We start from the raw sequence: 13,124 nt of genomic DNA on the forward strand, positions 1-13,124 counted from the left end.
CTCATCTGACTCTGGGTCAGTAGATAAAGGACCTCATCTGACTCTGGGTCAGTAGATAAAGGACCTCATCTGACTCTGGGTCAGTAGATAAAGGACCTCATCTGACTCTGGGTCAGTAGATAAAGGAGCTCATCTGACTCTGGGTCAGTAGATAAAGGACCTCATCTGACTCTGGGTCAGTAGATAAAGGACCTCATCTGACTCTGGGTCAGTAGATAAAGGACCTCATCTGACTTTGGGTCAGTAGATAAAGGAGCTCATCTGACTCTGGGTCAGTAGATAAAGGACCTCATCTGACTCTGGGTCAGTAGATAAAGGGCCTCATCTGACTCTGGGTCAGTAGATAAAGGACCTCATCTGACTCTGGGTCAGTAGATAAAGGACCTCATCTGACTCTGGGTCAGTAGATAAAGGACCTCATCTGACTCTGGGTCAGTAGATAAAGGACCTCATCTGACTCTGGGTCAGTAGATAAAGGACCTCATCTGACTCTGGGTCAGTAGATAAAGGGCCTCATCTGACTCTGGGTCAGTAGATAAAGGACCTCATCTGACTCTGGGTCAGTAGATAAAGGACCTCATCTGACTCTGGGTCAGTAGATAAAGGAGCTCATCTGACTCTGGGTCAGTAGATAAAGGACCTCATCTGACTCTGGGTCAGTAGATAAAGGACCTCATCTGACTCTGGGTCAGTAGATAAAGGATCTCATCTGACTCTGGGTCAGTAGATAAAGGCCTCATCTGACTCTGGGTCAGTAGATAAAGGAGCTCATCTGACTCTGGGTCAGTAGATAAAGGACCTCATCTGACTCTGGGTCAGTAGATAAAGGGCCTCATCTGACTCTGGGTCAGTAGATAAAGGACCTCATCTGACTCTGGGTCAGTAGATAAAAGGTCTCATCTGACTCTGGGTCAGTAGATAAAGGACCTCATCTGACTCTGGGTCAGTAGATAAAGGACCTCATCTGACTCTGGGTCAGTAGATAAAGGACCTCATCTGACTCTGGGTCAGTAGATAAAGGACCTCATCTGACTCTGGGTCAGTAGATAAAGGAGCTCATCTGACTCTGGGTCAGTAGATAAAGGACCTCATCTGACTCTGGGTCAGTAGATAAAGGACCTCATCTGACTCTGGGTCAGTAGTTTCCAAAATCCCCTTAGTGTCCCTTTAACTCTAAAGATGATTCTAACATCTGATCATGTTAATGTGAATGAGAGCTGAAGATGGTCAAAGAAGAGCCTTTATTGGTCAAAACAGGTGATATGGGTGTTAGTTTTGATAGTGGGTTCGATTCCTGGGACCACCCAGAAGTAAAATGTATGTGTCTATGCATAAAAGGGTGTGTTAGATAGTATATATTGTTATCATAGTGGTTCACCGGGTCTTGTGAGTGGAAGAACGTGGAACAGGGAATAAATTGTGAGGGGGGAGAACGTGGAACAGGGAATAAATTGTGAGTGGAAGAACGTGGAACAGGGAATAAATTTAAGGGGAAGAACGTGGAACAGGGAATAAATTGTGAGGGGAAGAACGTGAAACGGAATAAATTGTGAGGGAAAGAACGTGGAACAGGGAATACATTGTGAGGGGAAGAACGTGGAAAAGGGAATAAATTGTGAGGGGGAGAACGTGGAAAAGGGAATAAATTGTGAGGCGAAGAATGTGGAAAAGGGAATAAATTGTGAGGGGAAGAACGTGGAACAGGGAATAAATTGTGAGGGGAAGAACGTGGAACAGGGAATAAATTGTGAGGGGAAGAACGTGGAACAGGGAATAAATTGTGAGGGGAAGAACGTGGAACAGGGAATAAATTGTGAGGGGAAGAACGTGAAACGGAATTAATTGTGAGGGAAAGAACGTGGAACAGGGAATAAATTGTGAGGGGAAGAATGTGGAAAAGGGAATAAATTGTGAGGGGGAGAACGTGGAAAAGGGAATAAATTGTGAGGGGGAGAACGTGGAACAGGGAATAAATTGTGAGGGGAAGAACGTGGAACAGGGAATAAATTGTGAGGGGAAGAACGTGGAACTGGGAATAAATTCTGAGGGGGAGAACGTGGAACAGGGAATAAATTGTGAGGGGGAGAACGTGGAACAGGGAATAAATTGTGAGGGGAAGAACGTGGAACAGGGAAAAAATTGTGAGGGGAAGAACGTGGAACAGGGAATAAATTGTGAGGGGAAGAACGTGGAACAGGGAATAAATAAGGGAAACTCAACTGCTAAACCTTTCAATGCAGATGGATCAACATGAAACTCAACTGTTAAAACCTTTCAATGCAGATGGATCAATATGAAACTCAACTGTTAAAACCTGTCAATGCAGATGGATCAACATGAAACTCAACTGTTAAAACCTTTCAATGCAGATGGATCAATATGAAACTCAACTGTTAAACCTTTCAATGCAGATGGATCAACATGAAACGGAACTGTTAAAACCTGTCAATGCAGATGGATCAATATGAAACTCAACTGTTAAAACCTTTCAATGCAGATGGATCAATATGAAACTCAACTGTTAAAACCTTTCAATGCAGATGGATCAATATGAAACTCAACTGTTAAAACCTTTCAATGCAGATGGATCAATATGAAACTCAACTGTTAAACCTTTCAATGCAGATGGATCAACATGAAACGGAACTGTTAAAACCTGTCAATGCAGATGGATCAATATGAAACTCAACTGTTAAAACCTTTCAATGCAGATGGATCAATATGAAACTCAACTGTTAAAACCTGTCAATGCAGATGGATCAATATGAAACTCAACTGTTAAAACCTTTCAATGCAGATGGATCAATATGAAACTCAACTGTTAAAACCTTTCAATGCAGATGGATCAATATTGCTATAAGGGATAAGGATGATGAGGGCAAAGGGCAAGATTCATTGTACTTCAGTCAGACACTCAAAGATATTTTTTTGTGAGAGATCACAACCAGATCACAACAACCATAACGTTAGTCATACCTGGAGATACAGTGAACTGTCAGTTCTGTGGGTTGATCTCTGTACCCTTAGCCTTTTACAGCAGGAAAACACAGACCCCCTACCCTCCTCACCCACCCAAGGCTGGACACAGTACAGACAGTAAGGCCGACCATTCATCGTTCACTATAAAAGCTAACTAAAAACACAGCAAAATAGTACTTTTCAGATTCTGGCAGCAATTCTGTTGAACCTGTGCATAGTGTTTAGAACCGAACAGAACAGATGGTTAGCTTCTATAAGTAAAGAATTACTCCTCCTTGGCTTTCATTGTAGGGTTTTATCAGGTTGGAGAAGGGTGGGAGAGATTTCCCACTGCTAGACGGTTTACTGGTAGACCATAGTTAGGACTGCAGCATGGACTCTCCTTGACTAGAACGGCGTTGTGTTGGCTCTGAGGAGACTTCCTCAGTCATGGACCTCCTCTGTCCATAGTCATGTAGAAAGTTCTACAACAAAGTCCCCCCCAGACGTCCATGAACTAGTTTTCTGTCTGTGTACAGCTCCTACCAAATACAGCCGGGGTTGTCACGGTTACCACCGTTAGCAACAGCGTACAAAGATGGAGAGTGGAAGACGCAGCCCTGTCCTCTCCTCCTCTCTGTTCTTCCCTTCACTCTGGGAGGGTCGACCGTGGGGTCCTGGCTCCACAGCCCTGTCCTCTCCTCCTCTCTGTTCTTCCCTTCACTCTGGGAGGGTCGACCGTGGGGTCCTGGCTCCACAGCCCTGTCCTCTCCTCCTCTCTGTTCTTCCCTTCACTCTGGGAGGGTCGACCGTGGGGTCCTGGCTCCACAGCCCTGTCCTCTCCTCCTCTCCTCCTCTCGTTTCTTCCCCTGTTCATCCCTTCTCTCTGGTTCTAGTCTCTCTCCACTCCACCATGGAGACAGAGGGGATCAGGCTGGTTCTAGTCTCTCTCCACTCCACCATGGAGACAGAGAGGATCAGGCTGGTTATAGTCTCTCTCTGTCCCTCTCCACTCCACCATGGAGACAGAGGGGATCAGGCTGGTTCTAGTCTCTCTCCACTCCAGCATGGAGACAGAGGGGATCAGGCTGGTTCTAGTCTCTCTATGTCCTTGTATTTCTTCCTCAGTATGGAGACAGAGGGGATCAGGCTGGTTATAGTCTCTCTATGTCCTTGTATTTCTTCCTCAGTATGGACACCTGGTCTTTAAACAACACCGGGTCCAGGCGCATATTAGAGTGCACCAGGGGCATGCTGCCAAACCAGCTGGCAAACTTATTCATGCAGCTCTGTCGCTGGGCAAAGTGGTCTGGGTCGGCCCACCGAGACGCTCTGGAGGTCTGCAGGGAGAGAGAGAGAGACAGAGATATTAGTAATGATGGATTAATAATGATACCAGTTAAAGTTGACGGTTTTACTGTAGTTATTGGTTTGTTTATTGTTTCAGTTGATGGTTTTACTGTAGATATTGGTTTGTTTATTGTTTCAGTTGATGGTTTTACTGTAGTTATTGGTTTGTTTATTGTTTCAGTTGATGGTTTTACTGTAGTTATTGGTTTGTTTATTGTTTCAGTTGATGGTTTTACTGTAGTTATTGGTTTGTTTATTGTTTCAGTTGATGGTTTTACTGTAGTTATTGGTTTTGTTTATTGTTTCAGTTGATGGTTTTACTGTAGTTATTGGTTTGTTTATTGTTTCAGTTGATGGTTTTACTGTAGTTATTGGTTTGTTTATTGTTTCAGTTGATGGTTTTACTGTAGTTATTGGTTTGTTTATTGTTTCAGTTGATGGTTTTACTGTAGTTATTGGTTTGTTTATTGTTTCAGTTGATGGTTTTACTGTAGATATTGGTTTGTTTATTGTTTCAGTTGATGGTTTTACTGTAGTTATTGGTTTGTTTATTGTTTCAGTTGATGGTTTTACTGTAGTTATTGGTTTTGTTTATTGTTTCAGTTGATGGTTTTACTGTAGTTATTGTTTCAGTTGATGGTTTTACTGTAGTTATTGGTTTGTTTATTGTTTCAGTTGATGGTTTTACTGTAGTTATTGTTTCAGTTGATGGTTTTACTGTAGTTATTGGTTTGTTTATTGTTTCAGTTGATGGTTTTACTGTAGTTATTGGTTTGTTTATTGTTTCAGTTGATGGTTTTACTGTAGTTATTGGTTTGTTTATTGTTTCAGTTGATGGTTTTACTGTAGTTATTGGTTTGTTTATTGTTTCAGTTGATGGTTTTACTGTAGTTATTGGTTTGTTTATTGTTTCAGTTGATGGTTTTACTGTAGTTATTGGTTTGTTTATTGTTTCAGTTGATGGTTTTACTGTAGTTATTGGTTTGTTTATTGTTTCAGTTGATGGTTTTACTGTAGTTATTGGTTTGTTTATTGTTTCAGTTGATGGTTTTACTGTAGTTATTGGTTTGTTTATTGTTTCAGTTGATGGTTTTACTGTAGTTATTGGTTTGTTTATTGTTTCAGTTGATGGTTTTACTGTAGTTATTGGTTTGTTTATTGTTTCAGTTGATGGTTTTACTGTAGTTATTGGTTTGTTTATTGTTTCAGTTGATGGTTTTACTGTAGTTATTGTTTCAGTTGATGGTTTTACTGTAGTTATTGGTTTGTTTATTGTTTCAGTTGATGGTTTTACTGTAGTTATTGGTTTGTTTATTGTTTCAGTTGATGGTTTTACTGTAGTTATTGGTTTGTTTATTGTTTCAGTTGATGGTTTTACTGTAGTTATTGGTTTGTTTATTGTTTCAGTTGATGGTTTTACTGTAGTTATTGGTTTGTTTATTGTTTCAGTTGATGGTTTTACCGTAGTTATTGGTTTGTTTATTGTTTCAGTTGATGGTTTTACTGTAGTTATTGGTTTGTTTATTGTTTCAGTTGATGGTTTTACTGTAGTTATTGGTTTGTTTATTGTTTCAGTTGATGGTTTTACTGTAGTTATTGGTTTGTTTATTGTTTCAGTTGATGGTTTTACTGTAGTTATTGGTTTGTTTATTGTTTCAGTTGATGGTTTTACTGTAGTTATTGGTTTGTTTATTGTTTCAGTTGATGGTTTTACTGTAGTTATTGGTTTGTTTATTGTTTCAGTTGATGGTTTTACTGTAGTTATTGGTTTGTTTATTGTTTCAGTTGATGGTTTTACTGTAGTTATTGGTTTGTTTATTGTTTCAGTTGATGGTTTTACTGTAGTTATTGGTTTGTTTATTGTTTCAGTTGATGGTTTTACTGTAGTTATTGGTTTGTTTATTGTTTCAGTTGATGGTTTTACTGTAGTTATTGGTTTGTTTATTGTTTCAGTTGATGGTTTTACTGTAGTTATTGGTTTGTTTATTTGTTTCAGGCCAGAAACCCAAAATATATTTATGCAACAATAAGAAACATCTATAACAACGGATGGTGGAACGTGTGGCGTCTGTTGAAGTCATCAGGAACATTAAGGAAATAAAAAAAAATAACATGAAAAAGCCACGGCACTTCCTGTGCATTTCCTGAGAAATGGGAAATGAATAAAGAATAATCTTTATCAACATTTCCCCTACAGATATGGTACAGCAGCCAGGGACTCAAAGCCAGAGTTGTTCCTGAGAAGGCTCAAATTCAATGTGCAGGTATTGTGATTCCTTTTTATATATATATAACATTTTAATTGGACCCTGCATCTGAAAATGTAGTTGGATGTGTGTGTGTGTGTGTAAACTACTTGTGAATGTCTCATTGAGTATTCTCTCTAGTAATATCTCCTGTTGTTCCTAAACAGACCAAACAGAAAGACCACAAAGACCTCACCTGTACCATCATAGTCTCTTTGTACTGTTTCTTCTGGGTGACCTTGATGGGCGGCAGCTTGGTGACGGCTGACACCAGGAAGTTCATCAGGATGTCTTCACAGTTAGACAGCTGGTCCACCAGGCCCCTCAGACTAGCCGGCAGGTAACTCGTGTACAGGTAGTGGTAATATCTACAGGTAAAGACAGGTACAGGTAGGGTTAGGGTTAGACCGGGAGGGTTAAGGTCAGGGTTCACAGTTAGACAGCTGGTCCACCAGGCCCCTCAGACTAGCCGGCAGGTAACTGGTGTACAGGTAGTGGTAATATCTACAGGTAAAGACAGGTACAGGTAGGGTTAGGGTTAGACCGGGAGGGTTAAGGTCAGGGTTCACAGTTAGACAGCTGGTCCACCAGGCCCCTCAGACTAGCCGGCAGGTAACTGGTGTACAGGTAGTGGTAATATCTACAGGTAAAGACAGGTACAGGTAGGGTTAGGGTTAGACCGGGAGGGTTAAGGTCAGGGTTCACAGTTAGACAGCTGGTCCACCAGGCCCCTCAGACTGGCCGGCAGGTAACTGGTGTACAGGTAGTGGTAATATCTCCAGGTAGTGGTAATATCTCCAGGTAGTGGTAATATCTACAGGTAGTGATAATATCTACAGGTAGTGGTAATATCTACAGGTAAAGACGGGTAGTGGTAATATCTCCAGGTAGTGGTAATATCTACAGGTAGTTGTAATATCTACAGGTAGTGGTGATATCTACAGGTAAAGACAGGTAGTGGTAATATCTCCAGGTAAAGACAGGTAGTGGTAATATCTCCAGGTAAAGACAAGTAGTGGTAATAGCTACAGGTAAAGACAGGTAGTGGTAATAGCTACAGGTAAAGACAGGTAGTGGTAATATCTGCAGGTAGTGGTAATATCTCCAGGTAAAGACAGGTAGTGGTAATATCTACAGGTAGTGGTAATATCTCCAGGTAGTGGTAATATCTCCAGGTAAAGACAGGTAGTGGTAATATCTCCAGGTAAAGACAGGTAGTGGTAATATCTCCAGGTAAATACAGGTAGTGGTAATATCTACAGGTAAAGACAGGTAGTGGTAATATCTACAGGTAAAGACAGGTAGTGGTAATATCTCCAGGTAGTGGTAATATCTCCAGGTAAAGACAGGTAGTGGTAATATCTCCAGGTAGTGGTAATATCTACAGGTAGTGGTAATATCTCCAGGTAGTGGTAATATCTCCAGGCAAAGACAGGTAGTGGTAATATCTCCAGGTAAAGACAGGTAGTGGTAATTTCTCCAGGTAAAGACAGGTAGCGGTAATATCTACAGGTAGTGGTAATATCCCCAGGTAAAGACAGGTAGTGGTAATATCTCCAGGTAAAGACAGGTAGTGGTAATATCTCCAGGTAAAGACAGGTAGTGGTAATATCTCCAGGTAAAGACAGGTAGTGGTAATATCTACAGGTAAAGACAGGTAGTGGTAATATCTACAGGTAAAGACAGGTAGTGGTAATATCTACAGGTAAAGACAGGTAGTGGTAATATCTCCAGGTAGTGGTAATATCTCCAGGTAGTGGTAATATCCCCAGGTAAAGACAGGTAGTGGTAATATCTCCAGGTAAAGACAGGTAGTGGTAATATCTCCAGGTAAAGACAAGTAGTGGTAATATCTCCAGGTAAAGACAGCTAGTGGTAATATCTCCAGGTAAAGACAGGTAGTGGTAATATCTCCAGGTAGTGGTAATATCTCCAGGTAAAGACAGCTAGTGGTAATATCTCCAGGTAAAGACAGGTAGTGGTAATATCTACAGGTAGTGGTAATATCTCCAGGTAAAGACAGGTAGTGGTAATATCTCCAGGTAAAGACAGGTAGTGGTAATATCTACAGGTAGTGGTAATATCTCCAGGTAAAGACAGGTAGTGGTAATATCTCCAGGTAGTGGTAATATCCCCAGGTAAAGACAGGTAGTGGTAATATCTCTAGGTAAAGACAGGTAGTGGTAATATCTCCAGGTAAAGACAGGTAGTGGTAATATCTCCAGGTAAAGACAGGTAGTGGTAATATCTACAGGTAAAGACAGGTAGTGGTAATATCTACAGGTAAAGACAGGTAGTGGTAATATCTCCAGGTAGTGGTAATATCTCCAGGTAGTGGTAATATCTACAGGTAGTGGTAATATCTCCAGGTAGTGGTAATATCTACAGGTAAAGACAGGTAGTGGTAATATCTCCAGGTAAAGACAGGTAGTGGTAATATCTCCAGGTAGTGGTAATATCTACAGGTAGTGGTGATATCTACAGGTAAAGACAGGTAGTGGTAATATCCCCAGGTAAAGACAGGTAGTGGTAATATCTCCAGGTAAAGACAGGTAGTGGTAATATCTCCAGGTAGTGGTAATATCTACAGGTAGTGGTAATATCTCCAGGTAAAGACAGGTAGTGGTAATATCTACAGGTAAAGACAGGTAGTGGTAATATCTCCAGGTAAAGACAGGTAGTGGTAATATCTCCAGGTAAAGACAGGTAGTGGTAATATCTCCAGGTAAATACAGGTAGTGGTAATATCTACAGGTAAAGACAGGTAGTGGTAATATCTACAGGTAAAGACAGGTAGTGGTAATATCTCCAGGTAGTGGTAATATCTCCAGGTAAAGACAGGTAGTGGTAATATCTCCAGGTAGTGGTAATATCTACAGGTAGTGGTAATATCTCCAGGTAGTGGTAATATCTCCAGGTAAAGACAGGTAGTGGTAATATCTCCAGGTAAAGACAGGTAGTGGTAATATCTCCAGGTAAAGACAGGTAGCGGTAATATCTACAGGTAGTGGTAATATCCCCAGGTAAAGACAGGTAGTGGTAATATCTCCAGGTAAAGACAGGTAGTGGTAATATCTCCAGGTAAAGACAGGTAGTGGTAATATCTCCAGGTAGTGGTAATATCTCCAGGTAAAGACAGGTAGTGGTAATATCTACAGGTAGTGGTAATATCTCCAGGTAGTGGTAATATCCCCAGGTAAAGACAGGTAGTGGTAATATCTCCAGGTAAAGACAGGTAGTGGTAATATCTCCAGGTAAAGACAGGTAGTGGTAATATCTACAGGTAGTGGTAATATCTCCAGGTAAAGACAGGTAGTGGTAATATCTACAGGTAGTGGTAATATCTACAGGTAAAGACAGGTAGTGGTAATATCTCCAGGTAAAGACAGGTAGTGGTAATATCTACAGGTAGTGGTAATATCTCCAGGTAAAGACAGGTAGTGGTAATATCTCCAGGTAGTGGTAATATCCCCAGGTAAAGACAGGTAGTGGTAATATCTCTAGGTAAAGACAGGTAGTGGTAATATCTCCAGGTAAAGACAGGTAGTGGTAATATCTCCAGGTAAAGACAGGTAGTGGTAATATCTACAGGTAAAGACAGGTAGTGGTAATATCTCCAGGTAGTGGTAATATCTACAGGTAAAGACAGGTAGTGGTAATATCTACAGGTAGTGGTGATATCTACAGGTAAAGACAGGTAGTGGTAATATCCCCAGGTAAAGACAGGTAGTGGTAATATCTACAGGTAGTGGTGATATCTACAGGTAAAGACAGGTAGTGGTAATATCCCCAGGTAAAGACAGGTAGTGGTAATATCTCCAGGTAAAGACAGGTAGTGGTAATATCTCCAGGTAGTGGTAATATCTACAGGTAGTGGTAATATCTCCAGGTAAAGACAGGTAGTGGTAATATCTACAGGTAAAGACAGGTAGTGGTAATATCTCCAGGTAAAGACAGGTAGTGGTAATATCTCCAGGTAGTGGTAATATCTCCAGGTAAAGACAGGTAGTGGTAATATCTCCAGGTAAAGACAGGCAGTGGTAATATCTCCAGGTAGTGGTAATATCCCCAGGTAAAGACAGGTAGTGGTAATATCTAGAGGACAGGTAACATTAGTTGCGAGTCAGAGTTCATTCAGCTCCCCTATAGCTGTTTTGATATGAAACAGTCAAAGCTGTGGCTCAACGGAAGCCCGATCCTACTCCTGGAGAGCTAAATACCCACCTGCCACGTTTTGTTTCAGCCCTAATCTAACACACCTGATTCTTCTCACCTGTGGTATATTGCAGCTCCTGTCAGGACCATAGAGTAGTCGTTGGTCCACTTGGAGGTGTAACCCCACCTCTCCTTGTTGCTGTCCCAGAAATGACTCCTGGCCGGGTATCCCACAATCCTCTCTGGGAAACTCTGCCACACCGTGAAAGCAAAGTCCACCTGCAAAAGGGAGAGAGAGTGGTTGACATTGAGCACCTATTGCTCGTTATACAACTACAGTATATGATGCAATCCTTCCGTTCAGCTTCAGCTCATCTGTTATGATAGTGCATCCAGCATATATAGATGAAGTTGGCCGTTTTCTCATAGCTTTGCCCATGTCATTTATATAAAATGGTGAACACCGGGCTATCTGCATTGTGTCCCACCCACCAACCCCTCTTTTACGCTACTGCTACTCTCTGTTCATCATATATGGAGCGGCAGGGTAGCCTAGTGGTTAGAGCGTTGGGCTAGCAACCGAAAGGTTGCAGGTTCAAATCCCCGAGCTGACAAGGTACAAATCTGTCGTTCTGCCCCTGAACAAGACAGTTAACCCACTGCTCCCCGGTAGGCCGTCATTGTAAATAAGAATTTGTTCTTAACCGACTTGCCTAGTTAAATAAAGGTAAAAAACTAAAATAGTCACTTTAACCATATCCTAATGTACATACTACCTCAATCAGCCCGACTAACCGGTGTCTGTATGTAGCCTCGCTACCTGTCTTTTTACCTACCTATTGTTCCCCTAATACCTTTTTTGCAATATTGGTTAGAGCTGTTGTATTCAGCGCACGTGACAAATAAACTTAGATTTATTTTATTTGAGAACTGGGCCTAAAATAGAACCTTGTGGTACCCCTTTAGTTACATACAGTAATAAACTACTGGCAGTAACTCACCTCAGTAGTAGAGAGAACTGTATCCTCGTCCAGACTCAGAACAGCGTCTGTTGATATTGTGTCATAGGGCAGGAAACGACTGCTCATCACCTGAAGACATAGCAACAAACAGTAGGGCTCTTCACTGCAACAACAATCAATGCAAATGACTAGATATCTGAGAACAATCAATACAAGTCACTAGATATCTCAGAACAATCAATACAAGTCACTAGACATCTAAGAACAATCAATACAAGTCACTAGACATCTAAGAACAATCAATACAAGTCACTAGATATCTGAGAACAATCAATACAAGTCACTAGATATCTGAGAACAATCAATACAAGTCACTAGATATCTTGGAACAATTAATACAAGTCACTAGATATCTTAGACAATCAAAACAAGTCACTAGATATCTTAGAACAATCAATACAAGTCACTAGATATCTTGGAACAATCAATACAAATCACTAGATATCTGAGAACAATCAATACAAGTCACTAGATATCTTGGAACAATCAATACAAGTCACTAGAAATCTGAGAACAATCAATACAAATCACTAGATATCTGAGAACAATCAATACAAATCACTAGATATCTTGGAACAATCAATACAAGTCACTAGATATCTGAGAACAATCAATACAAGTCACTACATATCTGAGAACAATCAATACAAGTCACTAGATATCTTGGAACAATCAATACAAGTCACTAGATATCTTGGAACAATCAATACAAGTCACTAGATATCTGAGAACAATCAATACAAGTCACTACATATCTGAGAACAATCAATACAAGTCACTAGATATTTAAGAACAATCAATACAAGTCACTACATATCTGAGAACAATCAATACAAGTCACTAGAATGTGCTTACCAGGGCTATATTTCAACTTCTCTCTGTAACTATCAGCATATTGATGTATATGAAGCTATAGGAGAAGAGGACTCACCTTGCTCTCCCCATCTATGACCAGGACAGGTACTGAGGACTCACTTTGCTCTCCCCATCTATGACCAGGACAGGTACTGAGGACTCACCTTGCTCTCCCCAGCTATGACCAGGACAGGTACAGAGGACTAACCTTGCTCTCCCCATCTATGACCAGGACAGGTACTGAGGACTCACCTTGCTCTCCCCATCTATGACCAGGACAGGTACTGAGGACTCACCTTGCTCTCCCCATCTATGACCAGGACAGGTACTGAGGACTCACCTTGCTCTCCCCATCTATGACCAGGACAGGTACTGAGGACTCACCTTGCTCTCCCCATCTATGACCAGGACAGGTACTGAGGACTCACCTTGCTCTCCCCAGCTATGACCAGGACAGGTACTGAGGACTAACCTTGCTCTCCCCATCTATGACCAGGACAGGTACTGAGGACTCACCTTGCTCTCCCCATCTATGACC

At 41.2% G+C, this 13,124-nt stretch overlaps 1 protein-coding gene across 1 annotated transcript in view; it reads right to left on the bottom strand.

The window, feature by feature from the left end:
• Positions 1-1,222: 1,222 nt before the first annotated feature.
• LOC106606169 (exostosin-1a) overlaps positions 1,223-13,124 on the bottom strand; it is a 124,751-nt gene continuing 112,849 nt past the window's right edge. The window contains 4 exon segments of the mRNA XM_045719383.1: positions 1,223-4,298; positions 6,751-6,922; positions 10,828-10,988; positions 11,711-11,800. Of these exon segments, the coding sequence (XP_045575339.1) occupies positions 4,113-4,298; positions 6,751-6,922; positions 10,828-10,988; positions 11,711-11,800 (609 nt within the window). The 3' untranslated portion in view covers positions 1,223-4,112.

This window comes from Salmo salar, chromosome ssa05, assembly GCF_905237065.1.
Source record: "Salmo salar chromosome ssa05, Ssal_v3.1, whole genome shotgun sequence".
Taxonomy (NCBI): Eukaryota; Metazoa; Chordata; class Actinopteri; order Salmoniformes; family Salmonidae; genus Salmo; species Salmo salar.